Genomic DNA, 22599 nt, shown 5'->3' with positions numbered 1-22599 from the left:
GGGAACATATGTATATGTATAACTGATTCACTTTGTTATAAAGCAGAAACTAACACACCATTGTAAAGCAATTATACTCCAATAAAGATGAAAAAAAAAAAAAAAGAATAGGAGGCACGGGCTTCCCTGGTGGCGCAGTGGTTGAGAGTCCGCCTGCCGATGCAGGGGACACGGGTTCGTGTCCCGGTCCGGGGGGATCCCACATGCCGCGGAGCGTCTGGGCCCATGAGCCATGGCCGCTGAGCCTGCGCGTCCGGAGCCTGTGCTCCTCAACGGGAGAAGCCACAACAGTGAGAGGCCCGCGTACCGCAAAAAAAAAAGAATAGGAGGCAGGGACTTCCCTGGTGGTCCAGTGGTTAAGACTCGCACGCACGCTTCCACTGCAGGGGGCAGGTTTAATCCCTCGTTGGGGAGCTAAGATCCCACATGCCGAGGGGCACGGTCAAAAAAAAAGGCGGGGGAGAAATTCAATCTTCATTTTTTCCTTTGCACTCCTTTCTACAGAGTCTGACTTAATTATTACCATAAACATTATTTTGAAAAAGTTCATCTGGAAAATAAAAGAAATACTCATAAACTTGCTGATGCAGACCTTTTTCCACCGGGGCTCTAATACAAGGTTCTATAATAGAAAAAAAATTAGATATTGCCCAGTTTATGTGTTTAAGATGATTTATAAATAGAAACCAAACACATACAATGAACTAATAGAGAAAAACGTGTTACTCTACCTGGGTAATGTTTCACCAAATGTTCCAATAGTGATTCCTGTGTTACTACAATCTGAGCAGCATTCATATCAGATACAGCACAGCAAAGAACTTCAGCCAAAGGTATAAACTGAGATTGAGCTATTGGATTCATTTGCACTGGAAAGACATCACCTAAATTGGAGATTTAAAAAAAAAAAAAAAGGGTGATAAATTTCATATAGTATAAAATATTTGGAATTAGTGAGTCAAGAATAAAGACTGAATATCAGGTGGAATTGCTTTTCTTTCATCAGTCTTTACTCAATCTGTTAACATTATATGCACAATGATAGAAACTACAGAAGAAAAAGGCTTAGTTTATGATCTCTACTTTTAAGAAGTCTAATTGTCACTACTTTATAAGCAAGAGATAACAAGTTTCTATATGAAAGGCTCAAAGTGCTATTGGAGTTCAAGTCAGACAATGCTTATATGGCAATTCACATCTTTCAAAGCATTTTTTCATATTAGCTACCTGAGATAGGCACAGATAGGATTATTATTTCTTTATTTAAAATATATATAGCCATAGAAAGTTCAAGTAATTGTCCCAATCCTAAAAGAAAGTAAAGTGACAGAAATAGATCTTCTGACTCCTAATCCAGTATTTTTGTCATTCCACACTTTCCTGATTGAAATGATTAGGAAGATCTGAAGAAGGAAAAGGCAGAAATGATTTACAGTTTTCAAGAATACATGGAACAGGGGCTTCCCTGGTGGTGCAGTGGTTGGGAGTCCGCCTGCCGATGCAGGGGACGCGGGTTCGTGCCCCGGTCCGGGAGGATCCCGCATGCCGCGGAGCGGCTGGGCCCGTGAGCCATGGCCGCTGAGCCTGTGCGTCTGGAGCCTGGGCTCCGCAGCGGGAGAGGCCGCAGCGGTGAGAGGCCCGCGTACCACAAAACAAAACAAAAAAAAACAAACAAAAAAAACTACGTTTAAGAATACATGGAACAAAATCATGGAAGGAGGGAATCACAAGATATATAAGAGCATGGAGAGAGTTATCCTGGTTGGGTAGAGTTTAAGGGTTATATCGGACCGAAATAGAAGATAAGACTGGAAATAGAAGATAGACTGTATTATCTTTCCTCTTGGCCAACATATAAAATTGTCCTTCTTAACCTGCCATTAATCAGGTTGAGTTTTAGATTCTGCTGGGTATCCAAGGGAACCCCTCAATTAATTGGAAATGAAGGACTAGGACTCAGGAAAGTGATTTGGGAATCAACCAATAAAGATGAGAGCTGAAGATAAGGAGTGAAATTAGGTAATTCCATGGTAGTCCAGTGGTTATGACTCCATGCTCTCACTGCCGAGGGTCCAAGTTCAATCCCTGGTCGGAGAACTAAGATCACAAGCTGCATAGCACAGGCAAAAAATAAAAAAAGATAAGGAGTGAAATTAATTCTTTTATTAGAAGAGTAAAGAAGAGAGCCAAGGAACACTTAACTGAGAGACTACCTACATTTAAAATGTAGTAGAAATAGGAACCCACAAAAGAGAGAAGGCACAATGATGAGGGTAGGAGGGAGAGAAGCAAGATTATGAGGAAAAGACTTCAAAATGAATAGCAGGGATTTCCCTGGTGGTCCAATGGTTAAGACTCTGTGGTCCCAATGCAGGGGCCCTGGGTTCGATCCCTGGTCAGGGAACTAGATCCCACATGCATGTCTCAGCAAAGAGTTTGCATGCTACAACTAAAGACCCCACACGCTGCAGCGAAGATCCCACGTGCCACAACTAGGAGCCAGCGCAGCCAAATAAATAATAAAAAATATTTTAAAAAATGAAGAGCAAATTAACAGTGTCAAATGCTTGAAAGAGATCAAAAAGGTTGAGGGGAGGAGAAGAGGCAATTGGATTACTTGATTGGAACAAGGTGACCATTGGTGACTTTCAAGAGAACTGTTTTCATGGGAAGGAACAGAAATTAAATATCAGATTGGGGAATTCCCTGGCAGTCCAGTGGTTAGGACTCTGTGCTTTCACTGCCGAGGGTGCGGGTTCAATCCCTGGTTGGGAAACAAGCCACGTGGTGAGCAGTCAAAAAAAAAACACAGACTGAAGGGAAGGGAGTTGGTGAGAAGAAAGTGAAGTTAATGGGTCTTCCTTCTAGAGCAGGGTTTGTCATCCTTGGCACTTTGGACGTTTGGGGCCAGATACAGGGTGACCCACCATCCCAGTATGCCCAGGAATGAGGGGTTTCCTGGGATACAGGATTTTCAGTGCTATAACCAGAAAGCTGAAGGCAAACCAGGATGGTTGGTCACCATAGCCAGAGAATTATTTGTTGTGAGGGCTGTCTTATGCACTGCACGATGTTCAGTAGCATCCTTGGCCTCCAGATGCCAGGAACATCTCCCACAGCTGCAGCAACCAAAAATGTCTCCAGATACTGCCAAATGTCCCTGAAAGGAAGGGGTTGGGGGTCAAAATTGCCCCAACTGTAAACCATGGTTCTAGACCATTTGTTGGAAAAATCTGATTGTGAAAGAGGAGAAACAGAACACAAACCAGAAGAAAAGTAGGATCAAGTGAATGTGAAATGTGTATGCTGTGATTTTCTTAAAAGAACATGTTTGCATATTTGGATACAAAAAGGAAGGGTTTAGTGGAGATGATGGAAATAATTCTGTGAGAAAGAAGACCAGTAAGACAGCAAGATCCTAAAGGAAGGGAAAAGGAAAGTGTATAAAAGGAACAGGTAGGGACTTTCCTGGTGGCGCACTGGTTAAGGATCTGCCTGCCAATGCAGGGGACACGGGTTCGAGCCCTGGGCCAGGAAGATCCCACATGCCGCGGAGCAACTAAGCCCATGCGCCACAACTACTGAGCCCGCGTGCCTAGAGCCCGTGCTCCGCAACAAGAGAAGCCACCGCAATGAGATGCCCGTGCACTGCAACAAAGAGTAGCCCCTGCTCTGCTCGCCGCAACTAGAGAAAGCCCGAGTGCAGCAACGAAGACCCAACTCAGCCAAAAATTAATTAAAAAATAGATAAAAGGCAATGGTGAAAGAACTATTGTTAGAAATGAGAAGGATATTACTTCATCTGAAACTTGAGAAAATAGAGGGTGGCAGAAGACCAGAAATATATTGAGGCATAGAAGGAAAAAAATATTAGCACAGCAAAGTCATCTGATCTCTGTAAAGTTAGGGAGAAAGAAAATAGCAATGGGAGGAGAAAAAATGGGAATGAGGAGGTGAAGAGGAGAAAGGGAGTTTGAGGGGTCATTCTCAGAGTACCCTAGGAAATTTTAAAATGAACACAAAGATTATGAAGGAGCCCTGAGTCTCAAGGTCACTTAAGTGTGGTTTCTGGCAGATGAAGCAATCTGGAATCGAAAAGATGGGAGTCAGGGAGGCCAACAGGGCTAAAACTTTAATGTGCATGTGAGAATCATCGGGCGATTGTGGTAGTGTGTAGAATCTGACTCAGAAGATCTGAAAATGAGCCTATGATCCTGCATTTCTAACAACCTCCCAGTTGATGTTCATGCTGCATGTCTGAGGACCGCTCTTTGGAGACGTTAGGGTGTTAATGACAGCAGTGTTAAAGTAGCTAACCACTGAACAATAAATATGGTCCTGGGGCTGCATGGGAGTCAACTGTGGCCAGAGGCAAGCTAAAGAATTTAGAAAACTTGGCTATACCCTGCATTTGACTCTCCAGTGACAGTGAGGAAACCAATACATTGCACTGGTTGTTAAAGAGGAAGGAAAGTGACAGGACTGGCCAGGGGTAAAGGGTTGTAGCCAAAGATGGTAAGTGGCTCACAGTACTTTGTGTATCTTCATGAAAGATAAAGGACTGCCATCAGGGAAGTGATAAGCAGTTTGCTGTTAAAGATCACATTGGTCTGTTCCCTTGTTTACCTAAGCTTCTCTATTTGGCAGGCTGGGGCATTTTTGACCTTGGACGGTCACAACACAGGGCAGAATTGCTGTCTGCTTTGTCAGCCAAGGGAAGGATCTCCTCTTGGCCTGCTTGCTGCTGTCCCATTGGGTGATGCTAAGATACCTACGGCATTCTGAGAAACTAGCATGAATGACTAATCAATCAGCATTTCAAAGGGCGGTGATAAGAGATGATGCTATGAAACTTAATGTCCAAGAGAAACGTTAACTGACCTAAAACTCAAAATCCTCCTAGAAACTCCACCTCTGAGCTAAGGGTAATAAGCCTTTCTCCCTATCTTCATTCCCTTTGCTTTTCTTTTTACCCTCTGCATCTGAGATTTATTTTCTTCTCTTTCATCTCCCTCCTCAACCTGACAAAATACAGAATTAAAGTACAATTTCACATATTTTTATGCTTCTTAAACATAACTCTATGTGCTTAATTTATAACAAACTTATATAACTCTCTTCCCCATCTTCCAAGACAGTCTAAGTGACTTTTTTCTTGTATGTGATCTTAAATTGATTACCTGCCCCACTTCATATGGACTTAGAAGTCCTTAATTCAAAAAGGAGGGAAAAGTTCTTCTCTCCTAGAAAGATAAAGGCTAGAGTACTGGAGAAGTAGAGAGCAAAACCTAAAAAGGATTTGCTCAACCACACAATACACACTCAAGCCTCACTGCATCCCTGGCCTAAACCCAGTCACTTTGAACTTTGAGATTGGCGTGTAGTGCAGGGGGGAGGACCAGAGACATTAAAATAAAGAGATGAGTGGCTAGAAAGTCAGTACATGTCTGATGTCCCTGCTGTGCCCCCTGCCAGTGGCTGCCCATTTCTGTGCAAATGAAACAAGGAAGCTGTACTAGGGTCCAGTAAGGGGTCTCCACTATGCCTTTGGGTCAGACCTAAAACAGCCCATTTTCTAGTTCAATCCTTAAGCTTAGTAGCAGGCTCAGTAGCTGTGGCGCACGGGCTTAGCTGCTCTGCGGCATGTGGGATCTTCTTGGACCAGGGTTCAAACCCGTGTCCCCTGCACTGGCAGGTGGATTCTTAACCACTGCGCCACCAGGGAAGTCCCTGCCTTTTTCTTTTTAAAACTAATACAATTATATGTCAACTGCCTTGTAGAGAACATGTTAAATAGCATGTAACCTCTGCTTTGGAGCTCCCCCTAGACAAAGGCTAGAGAAAGTTTCTCAGTACATTTCCCCTTCACAGCCGCTGCTAAGATACGTCTTCAGGTGCATAAATCATCAAGAGTTTTTTGTGCAGGAAAGCAGAGTGAACCCTGACACAGGAACATTGGTGACAGATGCAGGAATCATTTTCCAGCTGCAGTCATAGTTTGCTTCACTTACTCTTGCACTTGGGTTTCTGGAATGCAATGACTCTTACAGAGTTTTCCACCAAAAATTAACTTCCTGTGCAGAAGACCCCTCTTATAAATGTAATTAGATTTCACAATAAGAGAAGGCCAGACCTTTGGCTTTATCCTCAACTACCTCAGAGGAACTGAAGACACCCTTAAGTCCAGGCCTGCTGTGGACCTCTGACCCTTGAGCTGGAGCATGGTGGGCCAGAGTAAACAGTTCACAACAATGTTCTCTCAGTTCACACAGTCTTGTACTCTTGGGTGCTACGGAAATGGGAGAAGTGTTTAGCCAAAAGGCTGGTTTCACAAAAAAAAACCAACAAAGTAGAACCATACAGATTAGCACCTGCTACATTTAATGCTACCTTTTCTGCAAAGGACATTTTTATTGCTACCTTGTTGTATTCCCAAAGGATTTAGTTGGTATATAAATTTTTTTAAAAATTCCAAGTTATAATAATGAGGCACATTATATGAGTTTGAAAACAATTATTCTTTAAGAGTCCACTTTTTTAGGGAAGAAAAAAATGCAAGGCAAATTAAATGTACGTAGCATGTAGATAAAATGAAAATATGGAGCTCTCCACTATCAAAAGCAGATGACATCCAGTAAAGTCTGGAGCAGGCTCCTCATGGCTTGGGATCCTAAAACTGTGACTAGAATCAGCTTCCTGTGTGATGGACATAAATTCATATAACCCCAGGCCATCAATTCCTGCTCCCTGGTGCCTAATGACAGTGGTCTAGAAAGCCCCTGGCCATTAGGAGCAGAACCCTGGGAGTGTGGCTTGTTCCCGGAGCTGGTGACAATAGCTCAGCAATAATCCGCTGCAATGAAAAACCTCATCAAAATTCTGAGGAAAAGGAGGTGGTTTCTTTATGTCAGGACACAAAGGCCTCCACCATATGCCTCAGGTTGAAGGCCTCTAGAATACCCTAACCTGGCTGTTTTCTAACAGCAAAGAGAAGTGGCTGAAAGAGCTATTTCCTGGACAATTCATGAGGCATGAATACTCATGCCGCAGTGTAAAAATAGCAAGAGGTACATTCATGACAAATATGGACACAGCAAGATTGCCTTTCACCAGACCCAGATAAGGCAGCTGGAGTAGAACAAGCAAACCCTCCCCAGGAGCTATGGTACTGGAGAACTCTTCAACCAGGAACACAGGACTCCTAAATCTGCCAGTTACAGATAATCAGTTGGAAGTTTTACTAAAGTTAAAACAAGCCTAAACATTGCACTTTCCAAGTGAGAAAGGCAGAACCAAAATCAAGATACAAGCTGCTGGTCCCAAACCTGCATTTGCTTTGTTCACTGAAAAAAATCTCTGAAGTAAAAGCATCTTTATCAAAATTGAATGTGTTTATTTTGATATCTGAATGCTCTAGTTAAATTTTAGGGACAAAATTAGTTTTCCATAAACACTTTATCTTTAGGGGAAAAAAATTAACTACCATGCAGTATTTACATTTATCTTATGCTTTTAATTAAGGCACCTAAACAAATTCCAAGAGGGCCTCCTCCTGGAATCTAAACTCTGACATTTTAATTTGGGGTGCTTGAATTTGATTTTAAGGTCCATAAGAAACTGTGCTATCAAATATGCAAAAGAGAGGAAATATTTCTTTGGAAATTTGGAAAGGATTCACATCAGAACTATTCTGTGTCACACTAAAACATGAATCTGCCATAAAATTAAATTCTAGGCAAAACTAATCCTAACGTTATTTCATATTTAAAACACAAAATAAACATGTTTCGTCCTTATACAAGTGTGTTTATGGGCTCTTCTAGGCAGTCTGCCAGAAATTCATGCATTATTGACCTTCAAACGGTTTAACTGAGCCGCTCAAACTCAGCTAATTACCCAGACACATGAAATCTGAGAGCATCTTTTTGGGCGCCTGTATTGAATCACACTGTGGGAAAAGCATCTTCTACGTGCTTTAGAGATGACAATAGAGCATGAATAAAACAGCCTGCAGATACAGTCAAGTTTAATAAAAAAGGATGTTTTGTCCTAAGTAATCCAAGAAGCTTCCCTGATTTTAAACTGCACTTTTATCCAGTACAGAATTTCCAAATTTCTTTAACATTAAAATTAATCCTGAGCTTTTAAAAAATGAAAAGTACTCTGTAACAATGTGTCTCATCCGAGATTAGATGCTGTGCAAAAATTTCCATGACTTTAAATAATTAGATCTGTTGTGTTAAAACCTTAAATAGGTTCAGAAAATCAAACAAAATGGGAACAAAAAGAAGAAAGGTTTCAGGCCAGCAAAGCCGAGCCCCTCTCCATGTCTCCCTTTTATTTTAGTAAAATAAAAGAATGCAAACACTTTCCTCCACATTTAGAAACAAAAGAGTACCAAGACTCAGAAACTGGCTGTAGATCTAAGGGTAGTCGGGTTATCTACCATGGAAGCTGAAATTCCTTCTTCGGCATGGTGATGTTTATTTTGGAGCCCCAGACAAACGGCTCCCCTTCTGGGAAATGCCCTCTGTTGAAAAGCTACAGGTTTCCCAGAGAAGCCTGGGCTGCTCACCAGCAGAAGCCCTTAGTGCTATCTTTAATAACAGCACTTCAACCTGTCAGGATTAGTAAATGAGAGGCCCCTTTATTTCAAGTGATATATCCACTAATATTGGCCAGCAGTTGAGTTGCAAAGGTCTTGGGCCATTTATGAAGGAGACCTCAGAATCTGGTTGTCACAGCGCACAGATATGCTTGAAAAGACACGTAGTTGGCCCTGTCAGGGAGCCCTTTGAGCCTCCAGCAGCCTTTCCCCATAGAGATACAGGGATGCCTGGCTGGGAGGGAAGGATGTGAATGACTCAAATCAGCTGATTTTTTTTTTTTTTTTCAACTGATCTTTTTAAAAAATGCTAAAAACTAATTCACACACAGCCCCAAAGCCCTCAGCCCAGCGGTGCCCCTTCCTAACCTCTATTCCCTTCACAGCTTCCACTTTGGATATGTTAATGACTTTACTCAGGTGTGTTAGTTTCCTAAGGCTGTCAAAATAAACAAGCAGCTTAAAACAACACAAATTTATTATCTCACAGCCTAGAAGTCAGAAGTCTGATGGGCTCCACTGGTTCCTCTGCTCCGGGACTCAGGGCCTAGGCTATGATTGGAGGGGAGAATCTGCTTCCATGCTTATTCATGTTTTTGGCAGAATTCAGTTCCTTGTGGTTGTAGGACTGAGGACTGGGGTGTCTGTTCCTTTGATGGTGCCCCTCTCAGCAACTTAAAGCCACCGGCATTTCTTGTCATGTTGCCCCCTTCATCTTCAAGACAGCATGGAGTCTTTTTCATACTTCATTTCTCTCTGACTTGCCCTTCTGTTGCTTTGCTTCTGCTTCCAGCCAGAGAAAGTTCTCTGCTTTTAAGGGCTCATGTGATTAGATTGGGTCTACCCACATAATCCAGGATAATCTCCCTAAAGTCCATAACCTAATTACATCTGCAAAGTCCCTTTTGCCATATTAGGTAACATATTCATATGTTCCAGGGATTAGGACATGGACATCTTTGGGGGCCCATTCTGCCTACCACAGCAGGCTGTGGACAAGAAAAGGCTGAGGAGAGAAGCACAAGTTGTAAACTTCTGCAGTCCCTGTATCCCCTTAAAAATGGCTGTACAGAAAAAGCATCTTTTCTTTGCCCTCCAGGCAAACATGGGGCTGATTTAAGACAAACCTTCTTCCCAAGATTCTGGAGGCTGCACAGGCAATGACAGCAGCTCTCATCTCTACTCAGCATCATGGTGATGAATATAAAATACCACTATACAAAACTGGGGGAAATTTTAGCACCAAGGTTGTTGTCTGAATAACAGATAAATAAAAGTTCCCTGTAAGGAAGAAGCTGTCCTTTATAAACACATAGTCTTCACATTACAAATGAGCACTATACTGGAGGTCAAGTGATCTGATCTGGGTTCTAATCCAAGTTCTGCTATGCGGCTCTGAATAAGCCACCTCTCTTCTCCGGGTCTCAGTTTCCTTGTCTATAAATGTGGAGCTGAACTAGATCAACATTTCCCAAAATGCATTCTGTGGAAAATTCATTCCATGAAATGCTCTGCAAGAAAAGGGCCCCAAAGGCCAAATGTTTGAGAAATGAGGCTTGGAGTCACAGGAGCATTGTTAAAGGCTCTGAGAATTTTAACAGAAAACCTAGCTTATTTAACCCAATGTTTCCCAATCATATTTGGCAACAATCCCTTTTCTCCCATACCTACTATTACCCTTCAGCTGTGACTTCTCTCCATTCAGGTTGGCCTCTCCCTGAATAGTCTGTACTTTCCCATCTCTACGACCTTGTCCCCACTTCCTCCGCCTAAAGCACTCTTCCCCGAGCCTCAGTGTTTCAAACTCCTGTCACAAAGACAGGCTCAATGCTGACTGACTCTCCCATGAATTGTTCTCTAAACCTGTCAGTTGGAGATACAGTCTCCTTCCTACATGGACCACTTAAGAAAAATTTAACGAGTGGCTACCACAGTGTAGCATCAGGCACTCATAATACAGATATTGTAATAGCACAGTCCTTCAATCATTGCTTATCCAGCAAATATTTATTGAGCACCTACTCTATGCCAGTTAGGTTGGGATACGACAGTGAACATGACACAGTCCTCGCCCTCAGGGGGGCTCCTGTTCTAGAGGAAGAGCAGTGGTTGGAGGCAATCATAACCCACTATGAGGGTTATAATTGGTAGGACTGGGACTCAGTATTCCTGGTCCCACTCAGAAGTTCGTGGATGCCTGGGCACCACCATCATAAGGAAGATGAACCATACTTGTCCCTGTGGGGCCTCGGGGTACCTAAGGCCGCATGGGATAAGAAAAAGAGTCCTGGAATTGGTGGGGCAGGCCTGGGCTCAAATCCTCCACTTCCACTTACTGTGTGCCCTCTTCGAGTATTCATTAGTGACTGTTCAACATGAACAACAGTATTTGGTTCAAACGTTACTGTGGGAAAACATCCATAAGTACCTGGAATAATATTTGACACACATCAGTCCTACCGATATTAGCACTCTTTAACATCTCTTCCCAAATTAGGGATATTAAACTTGATCGTCCCTCGTTCCATCATTATTAGTACTTGGAGGGCTTCTTGTAGGGCACTAGTTCTGCACATGGATGGATTTCTTAGCCAATCCTGACTCTTCTTTTCCCAACTTCCATAGCCTATTTGGTCAGACACCAGTCCTGACCATGACCTTCTCCCCACCTGGGAGAAAACAATTTATGTAGGTAAGGCCTACTGCTAGCCCTGTTTTCTTCCATTCAGTAGTACTTTACTGTGACCCCTTGTGGCAGAAATTGTAGGTTGGCACATTCAACCCACCTTCCCAGTCATCTTTTTCTTTGCCTTCCTCTAGTGCAGAGGCAGGAAAGCATATTACTTAATTTCCCAGCCTCACTTAAAACTAGTGGGCATGTGACATCTTCAAGGTGGTCAACGAGATACAGGCAGCCAGCTACCAGTGCCAGAAGAGGCCTCACGAAGAAAAGGCCCTTCCCTCATATTTTCCCTTTTCATTCTTGACTCTTTCTTCCAGCCTGGATCCTGAAGAGATTGCCGCCACCTTGTGACCATGAGGTGACAAGCACAATGTCAAAAGACCACCCACTAAGGAAGTCAAAGCAGAAAGAAAGAAAGAGCCCTGGTGTCTGACAGCCTGGCTGAGCGACTGTGCTGGCCCCCGGGGGCTGCCTACCTCCAAACTTCTTGTGATGATGCAAATCTACCCCTTATTTGTTCATGCCATTTCTAGAGGGTTTTCTATAATCTGCAACACATGTCTAACCAATATACTTAGTCAAGTATTGAGAGAGACATTCATCTCCTCCTCATATTTTCTGCTGTGTGCAAAATGTTTGTCTTGCCGAGGGCCTGATTAAACTTCTGGATTTTATACCAGCCGGATGCTTTTATGTCAACAGCTTAACTGCTGTGAAGCTAGAATGTCACACTGATGGATATTTACAGAAAAGGTGTCAGGGCCCCTGCTGCTTTTCCCTTATCACGTCAAGTCGGGGACATGCCATGAGAAGAAAGAGATGCAGAAGCTTTAGCTAGTTTTGCTAATTTTTAACTGGGGAAATCTGTACTAAAAAGGTTACAGTGGCATTCTCCTCTAGATGAGAAAGGATATCCTTATTGCATGTAGAAATCACAGAGAGGAAGATAAGAACTGTCACAGCTGTTACAGCTCGATCTCAAAATGGGTATCTACAGTCACAGCCCTAGGAACGGGATGCCTTTCAATCTCTCCTGAAAGGAAGTCTTGTGAAAAAGAGCCAGTAAGTCAATATCACCGTTAACATCAATGTAAGATTAACTCAAGATTTAAAGAGGCAAATAATAACCCCCACTTATATTTGAGGGGTGAGTAATCCCTGTCATTTGTTGAAGAAAGTTGTCTTCAGTCCTGAAAGTGCCTGGACCCACCCAGGTCCCAGGTCTCTGCGGCTGGGTCTGCGTGGTGGTGGGTTAAGCCCAGCAGAGGCCTCCCGCTCCAAAGAGGGCTGGGTTCTGTGGTGTGAAGGGAGCTGGGGCAGGGCTCTACTTTGCAACATGAGATAAACACACACAATGCTACCTCTTACCCCACACACACACTTTACAAAAAAGCATCACAAACATCACAGCCTAACCTGCTCCTCTCCTACTAAAGGAGGTGAGGGTTGGGTGACTCAGAAAAATGAACAGGATCTGCCCAGAATCCAGGGAGGCTTGTCAGTGTCCACAGGTGCTTCGCCAGGCCCCCCAGCAGGCTGCTCTGCCTGGGTCAGCCACCCTCTCTCCCACCAAATCTGGAAAGCATCATTGAGTTTCTGCATCAACACTCTCTTTCACTTCTCCCAGACTGTCTGCTATGCTCCGCCTGCTTTCAAGTTGACTACAGACTATCTTTTGGACCCCTGAAATATTAACTTTTAAAAGATAAAAGCCACTCCGGGGATACAACTCACATAAATGTATTTTACTAAGAAGCACTTCTAGGCTGTTAGAAACTTTAAAAGACATAAACTTTTTGATTTTAAGATTGTGAAGTTCCTTTTCTTCAGCACAGAAAGCTTCATCTTACATCGGGGCAGATGTGACTGTACTTCAGCGGGACTTTAGCATATTTCTACAAGGTCATGGCCTTAGGAATGAAATGTAAAGGTCACCACCCTGAGAAATCTTAAAAGAGGCCGTAGGTCTTGATCACTATGATCTTTACATGTGAGGGTCATCTGGTCACTGCTTCTAGGAGCTGACCACCTACTTCTCACTAAGCCATCCATTACTGCACCTTTGACCCAAGGCAGCCAGACGGTTTCTCAGATTATGTTCTGGGAGAAAGAGTGTGGCCTTGTGCACATCGTGTGGTGAGGCTGTCCAGGCAGAAGCCACTAGGGTCCATCTGCAGAGGTTACCTGACCCCCGCTTTGCCTCCCATACAGACATGGCCCCCTAACCCCAAGCAGAACAAATGCACATGCTCCCTCTTCCTCGCTCTCTTGGGTTTCAGCCCAGAAAAGGGGCTCCACCATATCTTTTATTTTTTATTTTATTTATTTATTTGTGTGTGTGTGTGTGTGTGTGTGTGTGTGTGTGTGTGTGTGCCCAGCCCCCAGCCCCGGAAGCCTCACCCCTCAGCAAACCATTGGCCAGGGATCCAGAACCTCACTCCAGCAAAGACCGCAATCAGGAGGCTCCTGGCAACTTTCAGGACCTCTGGACCCTTTGGTCTTTCTGATCAGAGGGGGAGGAGACTGAGGATGGGAGGGGGACAGGAGGCAGCCAGAGCTCAGCCCGTTACCAGCAGTAGCACATGCCACCTCGAGCCCGGGTCCCCCTGGGTCCCCCTGGGCCCCTGGGAGAGGGAGGGGTCCTGGGGGATGGTATTTGTAGCTCCTGGCATCAGGCCGGCCCCTCCCTCCCCAGCCTCGGGAAGGAACAGATTCTTCCTCCCTCCTCTCTCCAGAGGAAGTGGCTTTTATCAATATACCTTTTAAATACACTTGCTTCCTAGCTTATTGCTTCCCCAGCCCCCTCATCTTCCTTTTTAGGAATCTAACACTGACGTTCTCTGTTTACTCAAGAAATATCCTCTCCCCCGAGCACTGCACACAAAGTACTCCCACTACCCACATGCGGAAGGTTTCCTCAACGCCTGTTCACTCACCGACCCTCTCGCCCAAGCTGCCTCCTCCCTTTCTCGCTGCCGCCTCACGCTTTAGCCTGGCAGCCCAAGGCATGGTGCTGAAGCTCACATGGCAGGAGAGCAAAGCCAGTTCTTGTGGATTTTCCTGGGGCAGCACAAACCGCTGCGTCTTGGGAGTGGTACCTCCGTCCTGCTCCCAACGTGGTCCAGTGGAGCAAACTGTTAGCAAGAGAAGCTAAATCTCTGACTTTGAAAAGTCGGGGTTTTCTGGATAAAGGATGCTGAAAACTTGGGATCCTCAGCAAGGTTAACTTACAACTGTATAGTGAGATGACTCTAGAGAGATTTACCTAACTCGGATGGTGTTTACATTTCAAGCGAAAATGAGGCCCAAGACCTTGGAGTCAGCTCTAAGTCATAAAAACTGGAGCCACCAGGGTTGTTCTGGCTCCTGCAGAGATGTATTTATATTCCAGAAGGTTAGAGGAAGAACCCAGGATCCTTCCATCCTGTCTCCATGCAACAAAGGTTTTTCTCCCTCTTTTTGGGAGACAAGGAAGCAGGTGCCTCTTTCTCCTGCACATACGCAAAGAAAATTCACTTTTCTCCACCCCTCACCTATGGAGTGTCTGACACCCCTGCTGGAGATTTTCCCATCTGGCTTTCATCGCATCGCCCAGGTAAGCACTGGGGCAAGGGGTACTGATGCAGTTATAATTACTTACATAATATTATTTTTAAATTATTGCATAAATAATAACTAACCTGTCTGATCTAGAATATCTATGTGCATTGAGAATGAAATTAATAAAGATGAATAGTAAAGGCCCAACAATTCTGGTAGCAAGGATGACGGGATTCTGTGTGTCTCATGGTTTACTGGGAGAGACAGATGAGAGCCCTGAGGCTGGTTAGCAGGATGTGAAGAAGATCCATGGGAACCAGAAGCAGGTCTGTTGAAAGGATTAGGAAGTTTGTTAGCTGGGTGTTAGGAGATAGGCTTGAAACACAGCAGCCTAATGGCACTTTGGGATTTTGCTCTCTCCTCTGACTGGACCGTGAAATTCTTAAAGGTGGACTCTAGGTGGGACAAGAGAAGCTTAGGCTGCTCTCTCCCACAGGGGAGAGGAGGGAGGTAATTAGCTCCACAGCCAGAGCAAGTCTAGGAGGACCACACAGCTAAGCTGCCCAGTACCGCAGGGACAGAATCTGGATTGCTATCCTGAAGACACTTCTCTGCTCCCCTCTGATCCTTAGCTCCTTTTCTACCCCAGCTGATCTTCCTGTTTCAGAAGGCACTACATGAGTCCCTTCACAAAGGGGGAAATGGGAGTGGATGGGGGACTGGAATACTGAGAGCTCTATTGGATACCAGCACCATGTAGCCATGTGGGGAGGGGACACGGGATGAATGGAGATACTGAGGAATACAGAGTGAAACCTCGGTGAGTGAGCAGAAAAGTCCTGGAGCCTTCTCACATAGGTCAAGGGGGCAAAAGGAGAGCGCTGTTCTAAAATGCCACCCCAGGACTTCCCTGGTGGTCCAGTGGTTAAGAATCTGCCTTCCAATGCAGGGGACGTGGGTTCGAGCCCTGGTCGGGGAACTAAGATCCCACATGCCACAGAGCAACTAAGCCCGTGCACCACAACTAGAGAGCCCACGCGCTAGAGAGAAGCCCGCGCACCGCAACGAAGAGCCTGCGTGCCATAACTAAGACCCCATGCAGCCAAATAAATAAATAAAATGCCACCCTGCAGCCTTCAGTTTGCCTCCCTTCCGCATTCCCCACTAGCTGTGAGGAAACAGCTTCTCCCTGCAGCTGTGACTTTTATCCCTGTAAATGCTGACTTTAACGGCTAGGAGTTTGTGCAAAACTTTGCAGCGGGGAAAAAAGAGTTTAAACATGGCTTTGCATTGGTTTCTGTGCTGCTGCATCTGAATGTATGGCAGAAATTGATCTGGATGTTACATGCTTGTCATAAGTGCTTGAGAGGGATCACCTCCTCTCAATCAGAGAAAGATGCAAAAAGAAGTGGTAATGGAATTCCCTTGTTTTTTTGCCACCAGTAGCTGAAACAGATGCCTCTTAACCCAGAGGTTCTGGCAATGAGGAGAAAGCTGCTGGCTTCTTACCATCAAATTGGAGGTCTGAAATCTTAATGGACTCTAGGTATGGCAGACAGAACAAGTCCCTGTACTGGAGTTTGGCTACGACGTTTGCTTTAGGAAAGGTAGTATGGCCAAGAGAGTAGGAGAAGGGAGACAGTTTCCAGATTAAGGTACACTTAATGGTTCCTAGATACATGCCTTTTTGAAAAGTGGCTTTTAAGCTTGCTCATGAGCTCTTGAGGAAATCAGATCACCCATTTGTGTATCATGAAGTTGTGGGTCAACTCTGTGACTGACAGGTGAAAGGAGCTTTAAAAAAAAGTCCTTGCAAGAAAAGTCCTGCTAGCCAAGCAGCGTTTTAGCTTTGTACAAGAAAGGGGCAGCTATCCCCTCTGCCGCCCCAAGCAAGGAAAAGCTGCTGGTTTGGGGAGGGGTCAGGGGGAATCATGGATTCACAAGGTTTCCCTCAATTGCCTGGGCCAGGCTCACTGAATGAAGCCTGTTGTGGTTTCAAGCTCTGCTAAGCTGAAAACAAGTGTGGTCTCCCTGCTCCGTGAGCACAACTGAAACGGACTCTGAAACTGTTGAAAGACACCCTCTTTTGGGGCTGTGAGCTGTGGAAATGGACCCTGAATGCTGGTGGACCTGTCTGCACAGCAAAAGCCTATGGAAAGGCCTGTCCTCTGAAGAGGTCGCTGCCGATCAGGAAAGCCTGACTCTCCTGGTGGGACCCCTAGGGAAGCTGCAAGACGAGGAAGGTCAAATCACAAGAAGTGGGGCCCATCCACCCCCTTGGGAAGCTCTCACTGCTGTTGGCTTTTTGGGTTCGGTCTTTCTGATTTCTGCTGTCAGGGTGATTTGTGCCTTTTCTGGTTCGGGCAGAGGTTGCCACCAACCAGCTGCTGGTCTGACTCACCTTTCAACTTACACCTCAGTAAGGCAGCTTGACTCTTCGATTCAGGGCTCACCAGGGAGGGCTGATCCTCTCTCTAAGGGCAGGGGCCATATAGATCGATTTCCAAAAAAATGTTTCAATTCCAAACTCTGCCCCGACCATTCTTCTGGACATAATGTATCTTCCTCTCTGTCCCCTAACAATAACCCCAGATCAGCTTGCCTGAAAAGGGTCTTAGGAGATTTAGATTTAATAATTAAGTCTGTTTGAATTGTGTGAAAACGTTCTGTGAGGGGGCTTTCTGCCTCTCTTGCACCCACCCTCCTGGAGGAAAGGTCTGGGTGAGAGAGGAGGAGGATGGAAGAAACCTGTGAAATTACAGTAATGAGACACACTGATTTTGTAACAATGGAAGGGGAAAAAAAAAAGCAAGGGAAGGGAAAACTTTAGACCCGGGGGGATGCGGGGTGGGGGCAGGGATTACCAACCTCTGTTTTTCAGAATCTGCTCCTGGAACCCTCCTCCCAGAAGGAGGCCACCCCTCGCTGCTCTCGCGACCAGCTGCCCTGCGCCCCCTTTCCTACCCACCCTCCTTGCTGCTATGAACACTCCCAAATTCCAGCTGACTGCTGCCTGACACTGACCAGACAGGAGGGGACAGGCCCGGCTCCTGTGCTTACATGAAGAACACCTCCAGATGTCACCTGCACCGCAGGGACAGATGAACTGGTGGCAGGGGCAAGCAGGACTGCTTGAAACCGCACTGAAACCTGAACTGACCTGAATTATTTGGGCTGAAGTGCAGAGTGCCCAAACTTATCCACTGGTGGGAGGTCGGAGGCCCCAGTAGGCATCCTGCCCACTTGTGCGGCCTAACTGATGTATTGGGGGCCCTAATAATTGTAAACTCTTTGCTTCCAGGGGTGCCATGTGTGCCCTCTGGGGCTGTATGCATGAAATGCAGGCATTAACTTACCTCTGGTAAAAACACTGACTTACATTTGGAGACGGTTATCAGAAACTTTCAAGGGTTTAAGGAAATACCCCAGGGACTTCCCTGGAGGTCCAGTGGTTAAGACTCCTCGTTTCCAATGCAGGGGGGCGTGGGTTTGATCCCTGTTGGCGGAACTAAGATCCCACATGCCACGTGGCCAAAAAAAAAAAAAAAAAAAAAAAAAGATGCTCTTTAAGGAAATACCCCAGGTAGACCAAGTAGCCCTCAGACATGTACTCTGTGGGAAGCTTACCTACAATGTGAGTTGTTCCATTAGAAAACTGGTATGAAATTTATCCTCACTTTAGCTGATGTGATTCATGACCCTGCCTCAGCCTCAAAGGCATTCAGGGCAGCTGCAACTCACTGGGGCCAGTTATATGGATGATAGAATTTGCCACAGATTTCTTTCTTGCAGGTCATGGCAAAGTCTGTGCAAAGCATTAATATATACAGCTCTACCTGGGTGTCTGCCTCAGGCCAGGTAGGGAACGTTAGTACAGAAACCTGAGGAAGCCACCACACATTCTAAGGTAGACCTTTATGGTAAATGAGATGCATTCCACTGACTAAAACCAGGAGGAGCCTTGGAGGCTGAGACTAAGACCAATACAATGGGACTGACCTCATTCTGCCTTTGGGAGTCCTGCTGGGTAAGTGCTGTTTAAGACAAACCCAGGGACTTTACCGGTGGTGCAGTGGTTAAGAATCCGCCTGCCAATGCAAGGGACACGGGTTCGAGCCCTGGTCTGGGAAGATCCCAGGTGCCGCGGAGCAACTAAGCCTGTGCGCCACAACTACTGAGCCTGCGCTCTAGAGCCCACGAGCCACAACTACTGAAGCCTGTGCACCTAGAGCCTGTGCTCTGCAACAAGAGAAGCCACCGCGTTGAGAAGCCCGCGCACTGCAATGAAGAATAGCCCCCGCTCACTGCAACTAGAGAAAGCCTGCGTGCAGCAACGAAGACCCAACACAGCCAAAAATAAAGTTATATGAGACAAACCCAATGGATTTAGTCCTAGCTCCCACTGGTCAGATTAAAACAAAATGACCAATGGAGTGGCATTTTATGGGACAATTTACCAGTAGCCAACTATGGAGAAACACAAGAGGTGGAAACGTGGGGTAGAGAGAAAATAGTTTTGTGTTTCTGCAGAGCTGGGGTTTTTAAAATAAATTTTCTGAAAACTTGGGATGCTGGGCTAAGAGCAAGTCTTACAAAATTAATTTGCAACTATACAGACAGTGAACTCCACAGATTCACCCAACTCTGGAGGTATGTGTTTATATTTCAAGGGAAAATGAGGCCCAGGACCTTGGAGACATCTCCAGTCAAAAAACTGGAGCTTATCTGACTGCTGGAAAGATGTGTTTACATTGCAAAAAGTTAGAGAACCCAGAGTGCTTTCCATCCTGTCTCCAAATAGCAAAGGTTTTTCTCCTTTCAGGAAGGAAAGGAGGGGCAATTAACTTCTTTGTATAAGCAGGGAAAATCAATTTTTCTCACTCCCACACCTATGGAATGTGCAGCCACTTGTGTGGGAGGTTTTTCCAACTGCTTCTCATAGAGCTGCCCCAGGACTGATGTAGTTGTTATATAAGTAATAATTAACCTGGTTCCACTTGGGGATGTCAGTGTGAAGAACTCCATGGACCACTGCCTAGCAAAACAAAGCTGGTGGAAACCATAAAACACTACTCAAAGTCTCTGGAAATTCTTCTAAGGGCATGCACCAAACAAGGAAACATTCATTCAAGAAAACCTAGTAAAACCTGGTAAGAGAATTGAGAGTCTGTGGCAATTGGACTACCACTTTCTCCCTCCCCCACTCCAGCTCAGTTTGATGAAAGTCCCACTTCAGGCAAATACAGCCAAGAAGTCAGGGCTCCCTCTCCTCAGCTCCCAGTCAAGGTTTACTACATCTCGCTGGAAGGGGTAAGCTGCCAGCATTTTCCATCTCCTCCAACTCCAAGCCAAAGAGGCTAAATTTAAATTCCTAGTGAGTGTGGCTGAGAGATTTCGGGTTCCCTTCCTCTACCCAGTCTGTACCCACCCAGTCCTGACTCTATCCCAGGAACAGCAGCCCAAGAATTCTGGGACCACAAACACCTTCACCCCAGCTCACTCACAGGGCATAGGTTCCACCCTGGGAAAGCAAGCTGCTCTTCTCCTTGTGCCCAGCACCCAGAGCAGTGGGTCATTTTGTCCAGGGGGGAGAGGCAGTCCATAAGAAAAAGTTTCAAAGCACTTCCCAAAGGAATGGACCTTATTTGAAAAGTGTGTAGGAAAGTTCAAGCCTAAAGGCACTCCTAAAGACAGCTCCTCTTAAGAATAATGAGCTAGGGGGCTTCCCTGGTGGCGCAGTGATTAAGAATTCACCTGCCAATGCAGGGGACACGGGTTCAAGCCCTGGGCCGGGAAGATACCACATGCCGCGGAGCAACTAACCTCGTGCACCACAACTATTGAGCCTGCGCTCTAGAGCCCACGAGCCACGACTACTGAGCCCACGTGCCACAACTACTGAAGCCCACATGCCTAGAGCCTGTGCTCCGTGACAAGAGAAGCCACCGCAATGAGAAACCCGCGCACCGCAACAAAGAGTAGCCCCCGATCGCCGCAACTAGAGAAAGCCCACGTGCAGCAACGAAGACCCAACACAGCCAAAAATAGATAAATTAAAAAAAAAAACACATTAAAAAAAAAATAATGAGCTAAGGCTTCCCTGGTGGCGCAGTGGTTAAGAATCCACCTGCCAATGCAGGGGACACGGGTTCGAGCCCTGGTCCGGGAAGATCCCACATGCCTCGGAACAACTAAGTCCATGCACCACAGCTACTGAGCCTGTGCTCTAGAGCCTGCGAGCCACAAATACTGAACCTGCGGGCCACAACTACTGAAGCCTGCGCACCTAGAGCCCATGCTCTGCAGCAAGAGAAGCCACCACAATGAAAAGCCCGTGCACCACAATGAAGAGTAGCCCCCGCTCGCCACAACTAGAGAAAGCCCACGTGCAGCAATGAAGATCCAGTGCAGCCATAAATAAATAAATAAATAAATAAATAAATGACGTTAAAAAAAAAAAAGACTCCACACTGGCACTGCAGGGGGTATCGGTTTGATCCCTAGTTAGGGAACTAATATCCCACATGCCACATGGCACAGCCAAAAAAAAGAGTGGTGTAATACCAACTGAAGCAGATAACTAAGAGATCAGGACAAAAGACAGACAGAGCCCTGCTAAAACCACTGTCATCCCAGGGTGACTATGTGCATGACCAAGGCTGCACTCTGAGAAGCAATATCAAAGTCTTCATGCTGCAGGGGAAATAGACATCGCTAATATAGCCTAGTCAAGTCACAAAAGCAAACACAAGTCCAGGACAGGGGAAAGAGGAATCTGTATCCTGAGTTGCTATATTACCTAAAAGGTCCAATTTTCAACATCACAAGACATGCCAAGAACCAGGAACCCATGACCCATATGCAAGGAAAAAGTAGAAACAGAAACTGCCTATGAAAGCCACCAGAGATCAAATTAAAGATGTCAAAGTAGCCATTATATGTTCTAAGAACTAAAGGAAACCATGCTTAAATAAATAAAGTATGAAGACAATGTCTTGCTGAATAGAGACGATTGATAAAGAGAAACTAAAAACTAAATGAAAATCCTGGAGTTTAAAAGTACAATAATTGGGACTTCCCTGGTGGTGCAGTGGTTAAGAATCCACCTGCCAATGCAGGGGACACGAGTTCGAGCCCTGGTCAGAGAAGATCCCACATGCTGCGGAGGAACTAAGCTCATGCGCCACAACTACTGAGCCTGCGCTCTTGAGCCCGCGAGCCACAACTACTGAGCCCTCGTGCCGCAACTACCAAAGCCTACGCGCCGAGAGCCCATGCTCCGCAGCAAGAGAAGCCACCGCAATAAGCCCGTGCACCGCAACGAAGACTAGCCCCTGCTCGCTACAACTAGAGAAAGCCCACACGCAGCACCAAAGACCCAACGCAGCCAAAAATTAATTAATTAATTTTAAAAGTACAATAATCAAAATTTTAAATTCATTAGAGGAGCTCAATAGTAGATTTGAACTGGCAGAAGAATCAGTGAACTTGAGGTTAGGTCAACAGAGATTACATAAACATTCCTAAAACAGAAAACAAAATGAAGAAAAATGAACAGAGCCTCAGAGAAATGTAAGACCCCTTTAAAGGCATCAGTCTATGTGTAAGGAGGAATGCCAGAAGGACAGGAGAAAAAGAAAGGGGCAAAAAATATATATTTGAATAGTAGTAAAATCTTCCCAAATTTGCTGAGAAATAATCTATACATCCAAGAAGCTCAAAGAACTTCAAGTAGGATAATTCTACACATAGACACATCAGAAAGAAAACA

At 45.3% G+C, this 22599-nt stretch overlaps 1 protein-coding gene across 1 annotated transcript in view; it reads right to left on the bottom strand.

Annotated features, from left to right (window-relative positions):
- The window catches only part of STOX1 (storkhead box 1), a 51587-nt gene that overhangs the window by 6587 nt on the left and 22401 nt on the right, over positions 1–22599 (bottom strand). Inside the window, exon 2 of the mRNA XM_022590737.3 lies at positions 732–884. Within this exon, the coding sequence (XP_022446445.1) occupies positions 732–884 (153 nt within the window). The remainder of the gene's footprint in view (positions 1–731; positions 885–22599) is intronic.

This window comes from Delphinapterus leucas, chromosome 16 (genome assembly GCF_059928025.1).
Source record: "Delphinapterus leucas isolate spDelLeu-1000000601 "Yukka" chromosome 16, BTC_Dleu_Yukka2, whole genome shotgun sequence".
Taxonomy (NCBI): Eukaryota; Metazoa; Chordata; class Mammalia; order Artiodactyla; family Monodontidae; genus Delphinapterus; species Delphinapterus leucas.
The sequence above is the reverse complement of the archived record's forward strand: the minus strand, read 5'-3'. Positions and strand labels throughout refer to the sequence as shown.